The sequence below is a fragment of the Gymnoscopelus braueri genome (genome assembly GCF_963280865.1).
Source record: "Gymnoscopelus braueri genome assembly, chromosome: 6".
NCBI classification, from domain to species: Eukaryota; Metazoa; Chordata; class Actinopteri; order Myctophiformes; family Myctophidae; genus Gymnoscopelus; species Gymnoscopelus braueri.
The window spans coordinates 48,652,430-48,675,420 of NC_137607.1; the positions used below are offsets into that span (position 1 = coordinate 48,652,430).

Genomic DNA, 22,991 nt, shown 5'->3' on the forward strand with positions numbered 1-22,991 from the left:
GTAAGTTCCCATGCAGTGTACGTGTGTGTGTATGTGTGTGCGCATGGAGGGGGGGACGGTTTGAGGAGGAATGGCGGAGACACTGGGAGCAGCCCTAGCTCAGAAACACATCACTGTTGGGGGAAAAGAGAGAGAAAGAGAGAGAGAATGAGTGACAGAAGAGATACACACAGGAGAAGGTCATGCTGTAGGAAGAAAAAAAAAGAAGAGCGGGAAACTAGAGAGGGAAGTTGGCCTTTAGACGAGAGGCATTCAGCTAAAATTGTAGATCTGTGGAGAGACAAAGAGAGGAGGAGGAGAGAGGAGTGTAGTGGCTGGGGACTACGCCTGTCAAACAATGATGCACAATATGTTCTAATGATAACGTCTTAACTAGCAGCACATTTAAAAGTCTAAGAGGTGTCTCAGTCCAACTGTGAAAGGACGACGTCACCGATTTTCAACCTATCTTCATATAATTAGTCCTCACTAATACTCATGATAAAATGGTACAATTCTTTTCTACTTGGTCTGTGTCTCATAGGAGGTCTGTGGACAGTCCAGAAACCCGTCTACCAGTGACATCATCGTTAGGCAAGATTTTTTTTCCCAACAAGATTTCACATTTTTTATTTAGATTTTTATTAACACGAGAACAATGGCTTCTTTTATTGCATTGCAACTTTCCAGGAATAGAAAGCCTGCAGTATCTATTAGCTTGGATTCCCCATTGATGATGTGACTGGTAGACGGGACTCTGAACTGTCCACAGCCCTCCTCTGAGACACAGACCGAGTAGAAAAAAATTGTACCATTTTATCATGAGTATTAGTGAGGACCAATTATATGAAGATAGGTTGAACATCGGTGAAGTCGTCCTTTAATTAACTTTCTATGCTAAGTTTGAGTTGTCCCAAAAGGGTGTAAAATCACAGAATTAACAGAATGCCACCCTCGGATTGTTTTATTTAAATGTATATGATAAATTAACATTAACGAGCATATATCAACAAGTAAATGTTATTTGAACCTATGCTAAATAATTTGAAATAAACTTCCGATAAAATGTTTCTCAAGTTTCTCTCTGGCAAGTAGGTCAAATTGAATGAGTGAGTGAGTGAGCAGTGGTGGAAAAAGTACTCAAATGTTTTACTTAAGTACTCTGTTACAAGTAAAAGTCCGGAATTAAAAATGTACTTGAGTAAAAGAACAAAAGTATTGGTATCAAAATGTACTTAAAATACCAAAAGTAAAAGTACTAAAATGTTTGAAAATAGCAGATCTACAAGCTCACAACGCGTCGCATCTACAAGCTCACAACGCGTCGCATCGCGACGCGTTGTGAGCTTGTAGATCGTCTATTTTCAAATAGCCTAGGTATAAAATAGGGCTGAAGTGATTAATGTATGTTTCATAATGTAATAATTTATTATAAGTAACTAAAGTTTTCAAATAATTGTAGTGGAGTAAAAGTACAATATTTGCCTTTGAGTTGTAGTGGAGTAGAAGTAAAAGTATAGACAATTGGAAATACTCCAGTAAAGTAAAAGTACCTCAAAATTGTACTTAGGTAAAGTACTTGAGTAAATGTACTTTACACCACTGTGAGTGAGTGAGTGAGTGAGTGAGTGAGTGAGTGAGAGAGAGAGAGAGAGAGAGAGAGAGAGAGAGAGTGAGTGAGTGAGTGTGTGTGTGCGTACAGCTGGGAAGGGGGATTGTTTGATTGTGCTTAGTTGGCACTGGCGGGCAGTTGCATAAATATAATTGCAAACTACTTTATTATAGTTTGGTAGTTGGGAAATTGGACTATTTTTCCTACTTTCCCAGAGTCAACTCATGAATGCTTTTTTTCATGTCTCTGCCTGTAGTTTGAAGATATATTGAACAGTGAGCTTACAGTAGCTTAGTTTAAGTTCAATTCCTGGGTGTCTATGGAGAAACTCCTTTCAAAAGCAGGGAGGTCAGACCTCCAAAGCAGAGGGTTTCCTTGGTTCTTTTAGCCAAGTGTTAATGAGATTAAGGGATATGTGTGTAATACCTCAGGTCATTTTTTATATTTTAACATTTCTGGTACATTTACAGTCTGCTAATTATAGTATTTATTTTATTATTGTTACTTAGAGTTTAGCCTATTTTATGTCTGTGGTGTGTTTAATGGAGCCATTGCAACGTAATTTCATTCAGCTGTGGATTCCTGATGTAAAGTGTGAATGACAATAAAAGGAACTTGAACTTGTTGTTGTCTTTTCGTTTTTTAACAACTACAAACAAAATCCTAACAATTACACTATAGTTTGGAACTACCTTTTTCAAAAGACAAATTCATCCACCATGGCTGATATAATCAAAGTTTTTTGCTAATAGTGAAGGTTCAAGGTTTCTTTATGGTTACATCTTGTGTATGGATACATGAGAGTAAATTAATTTTGTTCTGGTTCCTCAGATATTATAGCAGCAATAATAATACTAATAATACTAATAATACTAATAATACTAATAACAATAAACAAACAACAACAAACAAGAATTAACATGAACAAATAATCAAAGATAAGCAGCAATATATTAAGACAGACAAGGTGCTTGAAGGTGCTGTGTGGAAGGTTCTTACTCCTCCTAAGTTATAAACATCTATCTGTGCCAGTATCCTTGGCACAGCGTTTTCCAAGCTTCTTCTTCTTTTTCCCCCAGTTGTTTGTTCATAAGCCTGAATCTTGTCCGGGGACAATAGCTAATTAGTGACTTTATGAATACACAAATTGGGAGTTTGTTGCTGCTACTTGATCCCATAGACATCCAGGAATTGAGCTAAACTTGCCAAAACTCACCATTCAACATACCTTCAAACTGCAGGCAGAAACATAATAAAAGGCATACATGAGTTGACTCTGGTTGGGATGTAGAAAAATTTGTAAAATTCTCCAAAACAAAAAGTATACCTTTCAGTTCGTCTGTCTGTCGTTCAGGTGCAGGGTGACATAATGTGTCAGTGGTTGGCACTGTTGCCTTACAGCAAGAAGTTACAGGGTTCGAACCTGAGTGAGTGAAGCCTTTATGTGTGGAGTTTGCATGTTCTCCCTATGTTCATATGGTTTTCTTTCCACATCAAGAGATATGCAAGTTAGAGACCAGCCCTTGAGGTGCTATAGCCTTCGAACTGGAGTTGTTTCCTGGGCACTGCTCAGTGGGCTACCCACTGCTCCTAATAGTCAGGACAGGCCAAATGCATTGGACGTATTTCCCCGTATTTCCCCTTTACTCAATAAAGTATAACTTAATAACCTAATTTATTTTTTTCATTGGTAAAGACCAGTATGCAATGAAAGAGCTGAAAAGAAGGACGAAACAGACTGGGAATAGCACACATGCTATAAGGTTGAAAACACGAGGTCCTGGCTGTGACTAACTGATGAGATCATGGAGGGAGAAGGACATAGGACTTCCTAACCAACAGAGATGAAAAGATGGTGCAGGATGTAAGGGTGGTCATTGGACCATCTAAATATGACGCGATTTTGTGTTTCTATCGGCAAGTTAATATGCTTCAAATGCTCATGTATTAGAGCAGAGTGTATGTCAATTTGTGCTTTTTGCATCCTGCGTATATGTGCTGCCTCTTGATGTTCGTGTAAAGAATGAGAGAACAGAGAGGGAGTGGAATGACTGTTGCTACCCCATAGTCATTGGGGGTGAGTCAGTCTGTGTTACCTGCAGTATTTTGTCTCCAGGCTGCAGGGTGGAGGATGCTGGTCCGTCATGCTGTACCCTAGTAACAAAGATACCCTATAAGTCAAAATGATACATCGTTAGGACAACACAGGGACACGATGGTTTAGAATCTTTGCCTTTCTCATTCTCATTCTCAGTAGGCTACCCCCACCCCAAAAGAAATAACACACTGTCAAGTTATTTAATGCATTCTCCCTGTTCTGAATTTGGAGAGACATGCAAGTCTACAGATGAATATATACATTTAAAAAAAATGTATGACTTAGATCTACTATATCACAAAGTGCTTGGCCTTTAGATCAATTATCTCTTCAATTATCTCTCTCAATGTATGTTTATTTTATAGTAAATTCTTAAAGCAATCAGTGTAAATAATTGATCAAATTCCTCCCAAAGAAAAAACAAAACAGGTCAATTATTTCCTCAGTAGCATGGTTGAGGGTAGGGATTGGAAAGATAGAAAATCTATGATGTCAGTAACTGATTTGGGGAAATAAGTGGGTAGTGGGGAAGACAGGACAAGTGTCCTGCCATATGTTTTTCCCTTAATAACCCAAGGCAGAGATTGTAAAAACACCAACATCTTTTCGTGAAAAGCAGAAAGATGTTTTCTTTTGAACACAGAAAGTATGGAACAATGCGGTTGTATCAACTCAGCATGGTTCAACAAGAAGATGCACCTGTTGAACGCTGAATAGTGATACCAGCTTGACAGGTAAATATGTGCCATATAGAGGTGATATCAGTTTACCAAGCACAGTAAAGTGTAGACATGCCAAAGCTGTAGCAATTACACAATGTGGGTGATAGCAGTGAAACACGCATACACTGCATGTTATATTAGTGTGTATGATATTCATATTAGTTCAATAGTTATTATTACGTACAGTGCAACAACAATGGCAAATTACTTAAAGTTCTGGCTCCATACTTTTGTTATTTGCGATGTGTTGGAACAATATCAACCACTTGAGTGGTTGATATTGATCAGTGGTTGTGACTGATCAGTGGTTGATCAGTCACAATAAGCGAACATTTGGTGCAAATTCAGTGAAGAGATTTGGTGTGGCGGAAAAAAAGGAGTGGGCCAAGGATAGACCTGTGGGGGACCCCGGTCAACTAAATATATTAAGAGTTTAATTTTGGACATACTAAAAACAACAATTTAATTGAACATTTCCTCATTCTTGTCAAATGTTTGACACCCTGAAATAGGAGGACCATGAACAACAAGGGTTTTTACTTCCAGTTTCAATAAAATAACTAAAAACCCAAAGCTACAGTGTAACTAATGCTTTTCCAAACATCCAAAGTACTAAAAGTATGCAACCAAAATATCAACAAAAATTTGCTTGCCCCAACACCTATGGAGTTCACTGTATGTTGACTGCATGTGTGATATTAGTTCGATCACATACATCAATAACTGTTTGACACAAATCATTGGTGCCCTGCAAAATCTCTGTATCTAAATGTATGTGTTGTAGAAATAATATCATAGGAAAATGTGGTTTGTAACCAAGAGCAATTCAACTAGTCAAAGCAGTGTTTTAGAAAGAGCCTCTGTGGCCACTCACAGAGACAGCGAAGCCACTACAGCTCAAACGTCAAGAACAGGATGGATGATCTAGCATCATATGGAACAGATAATCCGATTTTTAATGCCATAATACCCAGATTAGTTTAAAAATCAATTTCTGTTCCTTAAGATGCTGTTTTCTGTTCTTAAATAAAGCCTGAGAAGCCAATATGTACAATCATCTAACCTGTGGGGCGTTAATGCAGGAGCTGAGTCCTCATCTCAGCAACTCATTGTGCCAGCTGTCAGGCTGTGTTTTACAGACAAATAGCACTGCCACTTTTACAATTTGCTGTAAATATTTTATACGTAATTTAGTATATCTTCCCCATTCACCACTGCGAGTTAAAGTGACTTCATAGGTGTATAAGCAATGTTGAACAGAATCTGGTTATGATATAAGTCCAAATATCTTCTTTATCTGTTTCTTCTATGATCTGTGAGTGAGCAACCAGAAGTAGCAATTCACTCTCATCATTACATGGTGATTGGTGAGCCATGTCTCAAAGTCACACTTTTAGCACATGAACTAACCGATTATGCCGATATAATAAACCAAGTCATGGTATGTATATTGGTGACCTATGTGTGGTCAAAGTGTGATTATGGGACCTGTTTCACAATGCACAAGAGTAAATAGAATGACTATTTCTGGTTTCTTGATCAAAGAGCACGGGATCAACAGACAAAGATCTTGCCCAGTTATCTTTACAACCCAAGGTTCTACCAAGATGTTGTTGTTTAAGGCATCTTTGTAAATAGCCAATGAACTGACTTCAGTCCAAGTCTGATATGATATGAACATTCTTGAATCCTTGAGATGGGCATAATTAACTAGAGGCTAACATTCCTGACAATTTTTTTTAAAGCTGACTCTCTGGCTGTAAACAAGAACATGACCACTAGGAGGAGCCAGAGACCAGTGGAATAACCTTGATGCTTAGGCCCAGGGCCCTAAAAGCATAGATGTATTATTTACATTCAAGCTGTTTTCATATTCATTCTGTTTAACAGTCTAGGCTGAGACTGAGGCACAACTTCACAAGATGGAAACGAGGCCGGTTAAAACTGCTGACGAATCACTCCGAGTTCACTTAAAATACACTGTGTGTAGAAATATGGAGAAAATCAACACACACACACACACACACACACACACACACACACACACACACACACACACACACACACACACACACACACACACACACACACACACACACACACACACACACACACACACACACACACACACACACACACACACACACACACACAGGGAAACAGAACAAGGACAGGGAAGGGGCCAAGGGTACAAGGAACTGAACAAGAAGATAAATAAGGTAAAAGGGAGCCAATAAATGGGAACAAGGCAAGAAGGAACGAATAATTATAGTTAATGTGAATAAACTATGACAGAGAACAGGCCAGATACTTTCCTTTTTTAATCTGTTTTGGTTTGAACTGAATCGATATATCTTGACTAGGTTTCACTTGTAAGATAATCTGAACCATGATAAATGGTTCAGATTAATAATGTAATGGATTTATTTCGACATACTGTTCAACTTTTCAAATGTGTGGTGGTGGCCCCTATGGGCAGAAGTGAAGCAATTTTGGGGGTGCGTTCTATAGAGGTCCCTCAACATGCTTCCATTTTGAGGTTGAGACTCAACTAAATTTGGAACCCAAACAGTATGGAATATCAAAAACCTAACTTCACATGACTCCTGTGTCATGTCATGTGAATCATGTGAATCATGTGTACCTAATTTGGCCTGTTAATGAGGCATTTCTCTGCCTATTCTCGGTGTGCACAAAAGGTTTGTTGCTGATCGGTTCAGCGGTTTGCGAGATTAGCTGCACACACACGGACAAGACATGTGTAAACACACACGCAGACGGGTCGGAAAAAATAATCTCTGTGGAGATATTAAATAAATACAGTTTATGGTAAGAGACTAAAATGGCAGAAAATTTGCCTTTTATAGTGACTGGCTGCATGTTTTTGGCATATGGAATAAAATAATCAACAAGTGTATCTCTAGGTTAGTTAGTCAGTTATAATACATTCAATACACTCAGTTAGGTGCTGTAGGTGCTTCAGAGTCCAGAGACACAAACAGTATTTCTAAAATGGCTGTCAGAGATTCAGTAGAAGTAGGTGCACAAGAGAAAGCTGTTTCTAGGACACAGTCATATGCCTGGGGATGACTGAAACTCCAATGGATACACACACACAGAACAGGCACACTTATGGTGGCTATACCCAGAGTTGGAAAATATAAGTGAGTTCAAATTCATCAATACACAAGTCACTATTGTCAAAATATAAGTCAGTTCAAATTCATGAATACACAAGTCACTATAGTCAACATATTCACCTCTGGCATGAATGTATTTGAAAATGACATTTCAAGAGTTTAAAATGACCAAAAAGCCCTGGATTGTTAAAAAAAAAAAAAAAACATAGGTAATGTATGACTCTGGCCTATTCTCTCTCAGTGCAGTAGTACAAGACCCAAACAGACCAGAGAAGCGGTGCATCAAGTATTTGAGGTACTTGAGTAGCATTTGATGGAATTGTCTAAATTACCATGCACTTGGAACAGTGCTCTGGGTAAGCTATATAGGTTTTATATGCCAGGGAATCTAAATTTAGCTTACCCCCCCCCAATACTTGAAACCTCAGCCCATTTATACATTTCCAAAGGTCTGCAGCACAACATCCCATACACACTAGATACTTAAAGTTAACCAAGTGAACTGTCGCCCCGCAGACAGACAGACAGATGGACGGACAGAACACTGCGGCAACTAGCAGCAGTTTCCATGGCAACTCTGAGAAAAAGCCGGGGTAGCCACGATTGGCTGCCGAGTTGGGTCATACCATGTCGGAGGGTTTGAAGGGGTTCCCCTGGCCACTGATGCCCCCAGAGATACTGAAACCAAGACCCGGGTTCTTCTCTATCCTCACACACAGCTGGCGAGAGACAGAGAAAGTAAGGAAAGGAAAGGCAGGAAGGAACGGAAGGACGGAAGGAAGGAAGGACGGTAGGAAGGAAGGAAGGAAGGAAGGAAGGAAGGAAGGAAGGAAGGAAGGAAGGAAGGAAGGAAGGAAGGAAGGAAGGAAGGAAGGAAGGAAGGAATAATTTGTCATTATTTAACTGTATGTATACATAACATAGGAATACAATACAAATTGAAAGAATGTCTGCACACTGCATACAACTGGGTCCAGGGAGAGACAAAGAGAGAGAGAACTGAGACAGAAGAAAGAAAGACAGAAGGAAGTCAGGTAGATGTAAACAGAGAGAAATCGTGTCTATAGTTTTATCAACATCTTCTAGGATGCCACCCATGTCTGCCAGTGACAGACAGACAAAGCCAACAGAAAGGTAGATACAACTATTACTCACATCATCAAAAGGTGATTATGATCTAAAATAGCATAACCTCTGGCTGCAAAAAAAACATTCTCACAATGTGTTGCGACACGATGTGAGCTTGTAGATCTGCTACTTTGAAAAACATTTTTAAATGTTTGAAAGTTTTTCAAAGATTCTGACAATAATGACAAGAATATATTTTATATATACACACACACACACACACACACACACACACACACACACACACACACACACACACACACACACACACACACACACACACACACACACACACACACACACACACACACACACACACACACAGTAGATACCTGATCCTGGAACCCGTCCATACTCTTCTGTCCTTTCGTCTGCAGGAGGCAACGAGCGCTCTGAGGCCGTGGGTTGGTGTGTGTCGTCATGCCAACCTGGTTGCTATGGCCCATACCCTGGTTGCTGTGGTACTGGGGATTGGTAGCTGGGAGGGTGGGCTGGTGGGAGCCATACTGCGGCTGGCTTCCAGATGGGGAGAGGGCCAGAGCCAGGCCTGAGCTGGAGTACGGCTGGCCAGGAGCAGGCAGTGCTAGGAGGATAATGATACGATAAGCTTGCTAACATTTAACCACTTGGGTGGTGGAAAAAGTACTCAAATGTTTTACTTAAGTAAAATAATCAATACTGCAATGTAGAAATACTCTGTAACAACTAAAGGTCCGGAATTCAAAATGTACTTGAGTAAAAGTACAAAAGTATTGGTATCAAAATATACTTAAAGTACAAAAAGTACTCATAATGCAGAATGTCCCATTTCACAAGTTTTCAAATGTATACAAATCTTTTGAAAATAGCAGATCTACAAGCTCACAATTGTGAGCTTGTAGATCGTCTATTTTCAAAAAGCCAAAGTTTAAATAGGGCTGAAGTGGTTAATGTAGGTTTTGTAATAATAATCAAAATCTAATCTAAACAATTGTGTCTCTGAGATGTAATGGAGTAGAAGTAAAAGTAAAGAAAATTGGAAATACTCCAGTAAAGTAAAGTACTTGAGTAAATGTACTTAGTTACTTTCTACCACTGCATTTAACCATTTGAACCCAATGCAATGTCCTCCCGGCCCACAGGTTGAGAATTGCTGCACTAGAACTGGCGAAGCCTCAAAGAAGAAAATAAAGAAAAAAATCACACCCAGTGTGAAGTGGGCGGTGTGGTCACAGTGGTCATCACAGTGATGGAAGTTCACTTAAAGAAAAGTAATATTGTGGACCAACCATTGTACACCCCTAACTTAAAAAACCCCATAAATGTGTTTTTTTTAAGTGCATAGTCCTATTTATTTATATTTATATATATGCACATTTGTCATGTTTCACTAGCCAATCACAGTCCTGAATAGACTGTGATTGGCCAATCACGGTGCAGGGTTAGGGGGGTACACTGGTGGCCAATCACAGCGCAGGGTTGGGAGGGTGCAAATCCCAAACCTCACATATAGGGGCGGTTTCACCGCCCAAAAAACAAATCGCATCGATTTACCTTGAGGCAGGGAGCCTTGATATTGCCCCGCCCCACCAGATGAAGAGATGGACATCGGCTGGTATTGGCCCCCCTTGTTGATCGCTCCACTCTCATAGCCCTGCTGGCCCCCCCGGTGGGAGGGGTTGCCCGAAGAGGAGGAGGAGGCGGTGACAACCATGGTGTTGTGTGATTGATGGGAGGGGTTGTGGGAGTGGAGAGCCTGTGCAGAGAGAGAGAGATGAGAGTAAAGAGTGAGAGGAAGTAAAGAGAGAAGAGTTAGAGAATTGTCAAGTGTGCTCATGTGCACATAAGCATAAACACGGATATATACACGCTTACACTATGTGTACAGTGCACAAGAGTATAATTATTTGGTTTTGGTTCCTCAACATTGTAGCCGCAATAATAACAACAACAGAGAAATCATAGAGAAGAGCGGCAATAGTAAAGCAAAACATTAAAGTATTGTGTGCCATTGTGTGTGGTATGTGTTAAAATATTGAGGTATCAGTCCGGCATTGGCCAGGCGTGGATTCAGGCTGTTACAGTCTGTAAATGTGGCATGTAGTAGCATGCCACTTGGACAGAGGCTGGGGCCTGATCAGCCTCGGTCAGGGTCGCCTGGAGGAGGGTGTCTGTTGCAAGACCCGCAACAACCAGTGACTGCAGGTAACAACAACACTGATGTCCAAGTGCATCAGTCGATGTTTTGTCGACTGACAGGTAGGTGAGTGAGGGAGCCTTTAGGTGCACCTGCCTTCATACAAAGGCTGTACACACAGGCAGCCAGGGGGAATGAGTGTTTCTGAAGTTTGTTTTAGTTTTTCCTAGTCTGGTCGTTCATAAACCTGATTGTCCAGTGGACGTAGCTATTTCACAGTGGCTTTGTGGCTATGAAGCCATTTGCCAAATAGTCTTGCATCCATAAGATCAGAGATCTCCACCTATTGATATGTCTGGCGTCGTCCACATTCAATGAATGGGCTAAAACTGGGTGGATACAATTGGAAATTGTTGCAAAGACTTTAGGTGGCGTTCCTTCATATGGGACGGTAGCAGGATTGGTTTTCAAAGCAGTGGGAGCGTAGGGTTGTTACTGCTGATTGTCTCCAGGGTCCAAGCACATTCAATGAATTTAGATTTCCTCTGACGTCCCGGTAGGCGGAGATCTCTGATCGTTTGGCTACGTGAGACTATTTGCCAAGTGGCAGCATCTGAAACGGTCCATGGCTGTGATTGCTAATGTAATAACATAAGAGCAACAATACTGGGTACCCGAAACCTCAACACACTGATTGATTGCGATGCATTGTCAGAACAATAACTCCGGCAATGCTGGGCAAGCAGATAACGTTGTTGAATAACTATACATATATTTATTGTTTCCTGTGAAGTACATTGAGAGGTATTCTGTACTGTACTCTTTTATTCTCTCTGTTTTGCCATGTTCTTGCCAGACAGCAGGAGACATGGTTACCACGGACACACAAAAAACAACCCAGACTGAGATATTCAACCACTATGTGCACATAGACATATAAACAACCATGCACACACTCACACTCACACCTTCCACACCCACTCACATCTTCCTTAAGTAGGCTCAAACCAATTAGCTGCCATTTCTTCCCACGGAAGTTCTCTGATCAGCCTCCAAGCCCTTGGCTTAAAGAAGCGTGACCATCCAGAAAATAATAGAGAGGAATGCCTAAGTGTTTTATTCAGATTTTAAGGCTGTTTTAAATCAATGCAGTCAGGAAAGATTTGTTTTATATAACTCTGCATGCCATCAAAGAAGGCTAATATTACACCAAGACAAATATTGGTCTGATTATCTGGTCTATGGACCAGATATTTCATTTGTCAAATAAAACTTTCTAACTGTAAAAAATAACATTTGAGCATTTTAATTGTATACTAGATTGTGGCTTTTGTTACCAGAACATGCTGCTTGCATTGAAGCTCTGAATGGTCTGGCGCTAAGTTACATTTCTGACATACTGTATGAACTGCTTATGATGAGCCATCTAAGTGGTCTCTTAGTTATAACAAGACTAAGAACTGCCTTTAGTCAGTATGCCCCCAGTCTCTGCAATACCCTGCCAGATGAGCTGAAGTTCCCAAGCTTTAGACTTTCATTGTATTTTATCGCTATCATTTTGTGCTTCATTTCAGATAGAGACAGTGAGACAGAGACGGAGAGAGAGGGAGATGACATGCCGTACGGAGCCTCAGGTCAGACTCGAACACGGTTCGGCTGCGGGAGGGATAGCCTCATTTATTTGAGTCACCAGGGTGCCCTGCTTTAGACAATTGTATCATTGATTTAAATTCCATTATTCGTTTTTGAGATGTGCTGTACATGACATGTCTCATTTCTTCAATTTGTTTTGCTGTGTTCTTGCCAGACAGCACGAGACATGTATACCACGCAGTGTTGAAAACTAAATAAAAACTAAGCTACGATGACTAAAACTAAGACTAAATATACTGACAATTTCGTCAACAAATAAAAACTAGACTAAAATGTTAGTGAGGGATCTAGTGGAGAAGAGATCCAGTAGAACTAAAAGACAAGTCATTGTATGTTTGGTTGCGCTCGGGTGTTGCTCTCTGAAAATAGCAGATCTACAAGCTCACAACGCGTCGCGCTGCGACGCGTGGTGAGCTTGTAGATCGGCTATTTTCAGCATGCAACCAAGTGTAAAATCAGCCATTATGACGCCATCAAGGCACCGCCAACATACATTTCAACGGTTCATTTAGTCGACTATAATCTAATAATATTTAGTCGACGAAACTAGACAAAAACTAAAAAAAAAGACAAAAATATGACTAAAACTAAATGGAATTTTACTCAAAAGACTATGACTAAAACTAAATCAAAATTTGCTGTCAAAATCAACACTGATACCACGGAGACATAAAAAACCCAACCTAGACTGAGAAATGTAACCATTACACCGTATGTGCAGTTTGTACACACAGACACATAAACGACCATGCATGCACACACACTCACATCCTCCCTCAAGTAGGCGTATTTAATCAACTGCTATTCACTATATCCAGGGTTAAGACATTGAGACAAGAGACCAACCTTCTTGAGGATGTCGGGGGGGGACGTCCCTCCGGCCCAGAGAGTAGGGAACCCACTGATTACCTGCTGGCCCCCCCTCCTGGTCATTATCCATCATAGCACCTTGCTGAGAGGGGGACTGTTGAGGGGTGGAGGGGGGAGAGAGAGAGAGAGAGAGAGAGAGAGAGAGAGAGAGAGAGAGAGAGAGAGAGAGAGAGAGAGAGAGAGAGAGAGGGAGAGGGAGAGGGAGAGGGAGAGGGAGAGAGAGAGAGAGAGAGAGAGAGGGGTAGAGGATGATAAAGGATGTAGAGAAGAGGGGAAGAGAGAATGGAGAAAGGAGAGGAGCAAGAAAAAGAGGAAAAGTAAAGGGAAAGAGACAGACACTGTTGTCAGGATGATCGTTTATCACTGATTGTAGAATAAAGACCACATGTTATGTACAGTATCAACCTTCGAACTGATTGGTGTGTGGGACAGAGGGGTGGGTCTAGGCCATATCTCATTTCAACACAATGTTGAAGCCAAATTATCTTGTTTTCCTTTGGAACTACTGACTACAAAGCCCACGACCTGCAAATGTATGCAATGCATTCTATTGGGGCGATTGTTTTAACCTACAAACACATGGGTAATGTGCCTAATTTAGCAGGCCTAATGATGGTAATAGGTTTAATGTGTTTGATTTATACATAACGTCTAAACACACACGATTCCATGCAGTGCCTGCCAGCATGTCAGTGGGCAAGGCTTGTATTTTAGGACAGAGATTATGTCAGTCTACCTGTTGAAATAGGACTTGTAAATGTCAAGGGAACCTTCACAGATTCTCTCTAACTAAATCCCACTGTTCTGATGTTAGGAGATCAGTTATATGTAGTAAGAAACAAAGAGTGTTGTGTATTTCTCTGCGAAGTGTTGACTTCACAAAGCAATGACATCAAACGCATTGCTTCACGTCATCAAGCATACGGAATGTAGGGACACTGGGTCAACTGAAGAAGGCCCTCATTTGGAATGTTAACCCAAAGAAACTAAGTGCCAGGTTGGAAAATCAGGTACACAATCTAGATCGTTCAGTAGCTTATCAATGCCGGAAACCTAACCATCAGTCTGAAGACGATTTAGCCTCTGGGGACAATGTTACTGGGCTGCCGTTGTACTGGATACTGGATACTGGATATCCAGGCCTAAACTTCCACTACGGTGCATTGGTCATTGTTTACAGTCTAATTACCAACTTGTTTTAGATACAGATGACATATGGGGTGTTCTCTATAAATAATTAGATATCTGCATATGAATGCAGATAAATAAATAACAAGAAGCAAAATCGTCAGAAGTTAGCGATGGCTTACAAGCAGTCAAGATTGAACTTGGACTGTTTACCTGTATGCTAACTTTGAGTCACCAGAGCCTGCTCAACTTTGATTGGTCAACTACTACTACTCTGACTACAAAAGGGCTACAACCAGGAACCAGAACAATCCCAAAAATATATCTTAAATATAAAAAATCAACTCTAACTGAGACTAAACCTGTGCCTGCCTCCGATGCAAGTGATAGGTTTATCTTCTCCTCCCCCTGCTCTCATCCGTCACAACCTAAACACACCACTACGGTTTGAATTTCATCTTGAGGAATTCAAAGCTAAGCACAATGACACACGGGACGATGTAGGTATAGCGACAACGAGAAGTGCTGTGCGATCAGTTTCACCATATGGACATGTAAACAAATGCAGGTTCAAACAGTGACAGAGAACACATATAGCTCACATGAATTTATATGCTGCAGCAATAGCACGTACAAGTAGACTACATCTGCAAAGGATTCTAATATACAAGATTTAGAATAAATTAAATGGTGTGTAAGTCCTACACATACACATATTTATGACTGATATAAAATAAAACAACCAACCTCCTTTATGGCAGTCGTAACGCAGCTCTCTTACAAGCTACTGTCAAGCAATACATCTCTACAGTATATCATTTGTTGTGTTGCTTTATAGTCTAAGGCTGCAACTCATGTACAATTTCCCTGACTTATTATTAACCCCCCACCCCTTCTTAATAGTTTATTAATATCAATAAATTGATATAACCACGACAGATCTGAAATTCCGGCTGTAGCCTCTATCGAGTTAGCTGTGTGTGTTACACAGTTATACTTAATGTCAGTTTAGAAAGAGGTTTACTGTATGTCTTTGAAATTGTAAAGGAAGTTCAAGTTGTGATTATTACCTATTTATAGTGGCAATGCTGATGCATGGTTTATTCTGATATTACACACCAAACTTGTGACAGGAAAGAATCAGTGGCAAGCAAGAGGTTCACACTGTACTTTGTTTAAAACCAGTGTCTAGTGGGAGTAAACTGTCTCTCTACAGTAATGACAACAGTACCAGGGATTCAACTAGGGCTGGGCAATTAACTGAAAATATATCGAAACAGATGTTTAGAACCAATAACCGACTTAATTTTGAATAATCTAGAAGCAGATTTTTTTATATTAATATTTTTAATTTCTTATATATCAATGAATCGACAAGAAGAAAATCTAATCGATTTTTTTTATCATCGACCAAATCGATAACCCCTTAAGCCCTGTATTATACTTCGGTGTAAAATGGTGGCGTACAAAAATCAACAAACTTTGTGAGCTTATAGATCTGATACATACATCATATGTATATATAATAATATTTTTTTATAATTCTTAATAATCATTCATTCATCATAATCGAGGCAAAAGTTAGAAATAATGGTGATATTGATTTGAAGTCATCACCCAGCCCTAGGTCCAGGGTTACTAGTATGATACTCACAGCATTAGCAGACGGAGGTGGAGGTAGTGGCAGCCAGTGGCCAGCAGGGGGCTCATGCTTAGTGTTATTGTAAAAGTTAAAGTTCAAAGTGCCGCTGCGCCCCTGGCCGTGCCCCCCGCCCTGACAGAGCATGCCCAGCGTGAGCGTGTTGTGCTTTAGGACACCACTCTGATTGGAGGAGACACATCACATGACATGGGTGAATGTGGGTGGAGCTTACACAGCAGGCAGCAGTGTGGCGACAACACACTGTGAGCTCCACAAACATTACGACAAAAACATCAATAAACAACATAAACAACAACAATTACAACAACAGTGTTGATTTACTGAAAGCACAAAAAATGTTAGCTGGTGATCACACACACACACACACACACACACAGGCACGCGCACGCGCACACACACACACACACACACACACACACACACACACACACACACACACACACACACACACACACACACACACACACACACACACACACACACACACACAGAACATTGGATCAAACTGGCAACAATTGGAGGTGTGTCATCCTTACATTAGCTCAGTTCATGTTCACATTATTAATCATCATATTAGAATACAAATGATATTAATAGATGATTGATAACACATGATTAATGAAGCAGATAACAGGCTTCAACAAACAAGAGCCAAAACTAAAAACGTTCACTGTAATATTAATGTAATTATTATCAACCAATATACAGACTGGACCAAGATGGATGCCAACTCATTTCAAATTTCTATCCATCCCACAGTGCAAAGTGTCTAAAGGTCAACACTCATGTCTGACATTTTAGAAATGTTGGATGCACGTGTGGGACAGAGTAGGAGGTCCAACGGATGTCAAACCGAGAGTGTCACAGAATTTGAATATAATTTGAAAGATCAAGAGCAATTTAATCAATATTGTCGAAAGCGCTTTGTTGTGAGTAATTAATTAAACCTTGTAATGTATTTATATCTTATGTAAATACATCATTCTAATGTAAAAGATTATATGACAAAAAGCCAATTCAACCTGTTTTAATTTTGTTCCAATGAGTTTGAGGACAAGTTATGGCAGATAACTTGTTTAATTTCCAATTATAATTTAACCCCAGCAAATGTCTGGCCTTACTTATTAAAAAATTACTGAGACTGAATACAGCACCAAAACATTTGTTACAATGGTGTTAAAAATGTTCTACCACTGTATTCGATGTGCTAACACGTGTGACTCACTGACACACATCCAGATTAGTGGGAGTGGATCAAGCTGACAGTGGGATAGTGTGGGGAGGACACGCATGCAGCCAGACACACACCTGGTGGACCTCACGACACAGACTCACACATAAATAGACAGGGAGTGCTTCAGAATGACTGTGTATGGGTGCGTGTATTGTATGAATAGAATTTTATACACAGCATCTGGTGTTACCTTTGAATGGTAGAGGCTGAGGCTAATTTGCATCACTATTTGGAGGTATTACTACTCAGCTCTGCCTGCCAGCGCTGGCATGTATTACATGATAGCCAATCCCAGTGCAGTGTCTGGTGTTATCTTTAATAGCAATTGTTTCTCAACCTCCAGTGTCAAAGACGTGGCCCCTTTCTGCCAATCCTGTTTTTTTCCTCTTTGGTGTGTCTGTTCTATTTCGACGTACCCTGTCCAGCCGTTTGGCTTCTATGTGCCTGAGCAGCTGCTGCCTCCAGTCGGCAGGCATCTTGGAGGTGATGTCGTCAGGTTTCTGCGCCATGATTTGCCTTATTTTGACTGCTTCTTCATTTTTCTCTGGGCAGGTTGCTAAGGTGTAGTCAGGGGGCATCTTTTCCAGCAGGGCAGCCATGGTGGGACGAGCCGAGACCGGACGGGCCTAATGACAAAGATTTTGTCGTTTATTCAAACAGAAATAAGACTTTGGGCCCTATTCTTGCCACTGCTTTACCCGCACCCGCTGCCCGCTACCCGTGAATTACTGCCTGCTACCCGTGAATTACGCATAAGGGAGCTGGCACTGTCCCTAAACGGTATCTTGCGGCCGCTATACCTGCTATTCATTAAGCCGACTCCGTTATTTGCGCCTGGAGGTAGATATGTCGGCTATTTGAAAATAGCCGATCTACAAGCTCACAACCGCAACCCACAACTACCATTATTTACAAGCAACTTTAAAGAAAAACAAGCCCAACGTGGCTTATAATAAGCAGACCTGGCAACACTGTCAGAGAGGGAGAGAGCTCACGAAGATTGCATTGGGGGACAATGGCTTGCGCAGTCTTCTCTTAAAGGCAATGGCATCTGGCACGGTGATTGGTTTTATTATTGTAACGCCCAAACCACACCTATGCATAACCACACCTATGCATAATGCAACGGGTAGTGCAGGTGTTTAAGGGATAAGGCTGGTGTACGAAAATAGCAACTTTTGCACGGGAACGCCCCTTGCGCCATCCTAAATCCCCAAATAGCGGATTTAGCCAGTCTGGACTAAAATAGAGGCAAAATCCTCATGTATTTCATTCAAGAGCTTTTAAGTCCAATATAAAATGTAGACCAACAGCTCTCCACTACAGATGCTCTGCAGCTTTCTGTGCTATAATTTCAGAACATTTAGAACAAGCAGACAAATAGACAGACAGACACACTGACATAGGCATACAGATAGATCTGTACCTGAGATGCTCCGTAGGTCTCCGTACTATAGCTCCTAGCAGAGAGGGGGCGCCGTTGAGTCAGACTCTTAGTAGGGTAACCAATCATTGGTCTCTTCTGCTCCTGGTAGGTGGGGTAATCGTCGTCATAACGACCATTCCTCTTGTTGTGCATCAGCTGGCTTTGGCTGTCAGCCATGTTGGAGAGGGCAGAGGAGTGATCCAGTAGGGTGGAGTATGCCAGGGAACGGCCATACAGTGGGGGGTCAGCCTGAGGGATATGGGCATACATTCTGGTTATCTTACTTACCTACAGTCCTGCAGGGAAATGAAGTTCAGTTGTATACAAAAGCTCAAACAATACAATGTATGAAGTTCACAAAGACAGCCTCCTATTTAACGTCAAGTAAGTTGACATGTTGACATTCTTTAAGGAACAATAATAGACAGCAGTAAGCCACTAGATGTCACATTTTTACAACACCTCTCTTGCATAAGGTTCACTATTTATCTGTTTTTTAAAAGTATTTTTTTATAAAACAATATTATGTATGTAAACTTTAAATGTGAGGTGTTCAAGAGCGTAAATTGGAAGATTGTTAGTTTTGGTGGCATGTGCCCACACAGACGCACACGCACACTGAACTGATCCTTACCTGCTTTCGGTACTGTGCTTCCTGCAGTGCCTCCTGCTGGGCTTCATGGACTCTGCGGAACAGCGCTAGCTCCGTCGAGCTCACCAACGAGTCTGCTCTCCTCAAAAACCCTGGTCTGGAACGCTGGGATGGGATTGGCTGCTGTGACTGGCTGGGCGGGCCATCCTGATGGTTTGGTGGCTGAGGGAAAGAAAACATCTCCAATGGCGGATAGCCACGGTATCGAGGGCTCACCAGGTCCTTGGGTAAAGTTTTGCCAGGCTGGTTGACATACTCTAAGGCCTTCCCTGATTGGTTGACATACTCCGGCGTGTTGGGGAAAGGAGGCGGTGCCCGACGATCCATGGTCACCTGATAAATTAGAATGTTTATCAGTTATTTCAAAGCTCTGAAAGCTTTCTCGTGTTACTGTTATAACATGCACACCTGGTGACAGTGGTTTCTGTTTTAAATATTTTTATAGTAAAATTCCATTAAAGGACTTCATCCATTTTCAAACTGTCTTCATATAATTGGTCCTCACTAATGCTGATGATAATACTGCACCATTTTTGTCTACTCAGTCTGTGTCTCAGAGGAGGGCTGTGGACAGCTCAGAACCCTGTCTACCAGTGACATCATCGATGGGGAATCCAAGCTAATAGAAACTACAGGCTTTCTATTCCTGGAAAGTTGCTATAATGGAAGCCATAGTTCTCGCGTTCATAAAAAAAAAGAGTGTCCACAGCCCTTCTATGAGACACAGACTAAGTAGATTTTTTTTATCAGGAGCATTAGTGAGGATCTATTATGAAGATGAAAATAAAGTTGAAAATGTGTGAAGTCGTCCTAGGTTGAATCCGTTCAAAACACATTCTGTATCTGTAAGTATTTGTTTGCATCAAACTAGGATATTAAACCCACATATTTCCAATTTACTTTAAAACATAGCATTTCTCATTTCTCTGTTCCTCTTTCCATTAATCCCTTCTTTTTGTGACATTCTCCTGGTCTCTTGCCCTCTCCCTGCTTCCCTCCTTCCTTCCATCCACCCCTCTCTGCCATTTCATGTCCTTCCTCCTCCATCTCCATCCATCCCAGTCTTTCTCTACCCCCCCCCCCACCACCCCATCCGTCTCTGGCTCCTTCTCTATCCTCACCTCAAAAACAGGACAGAACTATTAACCTGGGGATTGTAGTTATGGTCAAAGTGGTAGGCTTTATGTGGAATGGCAGGTTTTTGGCTCTGTACCAGCTGGTTCTGGTTGCTGGTTGGGTTCCCTGGGAAGCCCAGGTCATCATCTAACATGGGGGCAGACTGGGACCGGGCCATGCTGGTATGTTCTAGAGGACCGGGCATCTCTGAACGGTCCAAACTGGTCTGCTGCTCCATGGATGAATTGTAGCTGTCCATCATCGGGATGCTGGGAGAAAGGTAACAATAACCGCAGCAGTCCTTAATAAAATCAGCTAACAGTAGCTCGGAAGATGAGGATAACAGTGATCATGACAGGGTAATATAATAATAAACCAACCTGTAGACCTTGTAGGACCCCATGTCAATCTCATCGATGCTTTGAGACTTCTTAAACTTGGACCTCATCTCCTTCATCATGGGGGACAGGCGCTCCGAGCTCTTACTCATTACCACGGTTACCTTGTTGGGCCCACCAACACCCAGCTGCTCCTTCCTGTTCTGCTCCACCTGGTTGTTGTGGTAACCCCAGTTGCCAGGCAAAGGTCCTCCTGCCCCTTGTTCCCGCCTTGAAACAAGACGAAAAACAAGGAAGGTCAAGCAGTGTCGGTGTAATGACAGGGGCATAAAACCAGCAGGGTTCAAGCAACATAATAATACTAACATTACAAACAAGGAGGGGTCAAACACCATCACAAAAAGAAGGGTTGAAGAAGCATGTTAATTCTAGGAGACAGAATAATAGAGGTGGAGCAGCCTCATGATGCTAGGACGGCAATGTTCCAGGGTCGTCTTCCATTGGGTTACCTTGCCTCCTGCTCCTTGCGGTCTGGGTTGGGGCTAGATGAGGGCGTCAGGTCCAGCTTGGAGGGGAAGGCGGTTCTGTCCTCAAATGGACTGGGGGTTCGAGTCCAGTTCTGCCAGGGGTTCTGATTAGGGGGAGGGCCAGAGCCGGCGGTTTCATTTTCAGGGGTCGAGCGCTGATTGCCATGGAAGGGGAGTGTATTGGTGTCCAGCTCCAGAGGGACTCCTACGATTCGCTCCTGCCTAAGCAGTGGACGACGCCCATGTGATTGTGATTGGCTGCGGGGTATAGAGCCCAGCGGGGGGTTTCCCTTGCTAGAGCCAGTAACCGGGGTCTCCAGAGGAGATTCTTCGGCATCAAAGCCGGTGTTGTCATAATGAGGGACCTCGGACCAATCGAATGGCTCGCTGAGTGGCCGTCGGTCCCCACGCTGCTGTAGAGTTCCTGATGGCGGGGTTTCCCTCTGAGACAGCAGGGGCTTAGAGTCGATGGGCTTAGGGAACGACTGGGCCAATCTATAAATATACAAAATATATATAATATAAACAATAGACTTTAGTAAGTACAATAATTATGTTACAATAACTACCACAGTATTAACCGCATGAACCCTAGTGGCCCTATTCTATTCTGGGGGCGAACATTCAGTGAAAATAACCGATCTACAAGCTCAAAACGAGTTGCGTTGGGACGCGCTTGAAAAACAGCTATTTTCAGTGAAGAGATTTGTTGTAGAGGGAAAAAAGGAGGGAGCATAGTATAGACCCCTGGAGGACTCCAGTCAACAAAGTATAATAGGGTTTACAGTAAGTGGTTATGAACAGGGAATAAAAGGACTTCGTTTATCTCTCTCACTCTGCTAGACTGATCATCAGTTTAGTAGTCTAAGCAACCACTTTACAAACGTTATTGCCTTTAAGAGGACACTTGGGTAGGAAATGTAATATTCGACAACCTCCTCTCCTGGCTACACAGACCTTTCTGTGTGGAACTTAAGTGAAACCTTACTAGAGTACTACTGTTTAACTCAGCCTTCCATCCAAACCATAACTATATAGACAGGCACTGAACTTAATTTTTTTTTGCCATTACCCTCTGAAAATAATCAACACAATTGTGAAAATGAATGAATATGTAACGCTAGAGACAGCAAAGCCAACCAGCTATTCCAAATGACAGTGATAATATCCAGTGGTGTAAAGTATCTATGCACATTTACTCAAGTACTGTACTTAAGTACAATTTTTAGGTATTTTTACTTTTCTGGAGAATTTCCAATTTTCAGTACTTTTACTTCTACTCCACTACATCTCAGAGGCAAATATTATACTTTTAATCCACTACAATTATTTGAAAACTTTAGTTTAGAGAGAGAGAGAGAGAGAGAGAGAGAGAGAGAGAGAGAGAGAGAGAGAGAGAGAGAGAGAGAGAGAGAGAGAGAGAGAGAGAGACAGAGAGAGAGAGACAGAGACAGAGACAGAGACAGAGACAGAGACAGAGACAGAGAGAGAGACAAATACAGAGAGCCCAAGAAATGGGATGAAGAGTAACAGAGCTGAAGAGGGACAGAGGGAGTGATATATTATACGCAGTAGGAGAGAGAAAACGA

At 41.6% G+C, this 22,991-nt stretch overlaps 1 protein-coding gene across 1 annotated transcript in view; it reads right to left on the reverse strand.

Annotated features, from left to right (window-relative positions):
• The window catches only part of lrrc7 (leucine rich repeat containing 7), a gene marked incomplete at its 5' end in the record, with an annotated part of 88,872 nt that continues 65,881 nt past the window's right edge, over nt 1–22,991 (reverse strand). The window contains 14 exon segments of the mRNA XM_080430763.1: nt 1–113; nt 3,688–3,762; nt 8,178–8,270; nt 9,012–9,262; nt 10,213–10,414; nt 13,295–13,310; nt 13,312–13,412; nt 16,101–16,268; nt 17,760–17,969; nt 18,770–19,018; nt 19,404–19,754; nt 20,569–20,806; nt 20,918–21,145; nt 21,385–21,897. Of these exon segments, the coding sequence (XP_080286889.1) occupies nt 111–113; nt 3,688–3,762; nt 8,178–8,270; nt 9,012–9,262; nt 10,213–10,414; nt 13,295–13,310; nt 13,312–13,412; nt 16,101–16,268; nt 17,760–17,969; nt 18,770–19,018; nt 19,404–19,754; nt 20,569–20,806; nt 20,918–21,145; nt 21,385–21,897 (2,698 nt within the window). The 3' untranslated portion in view covers nt 1–110.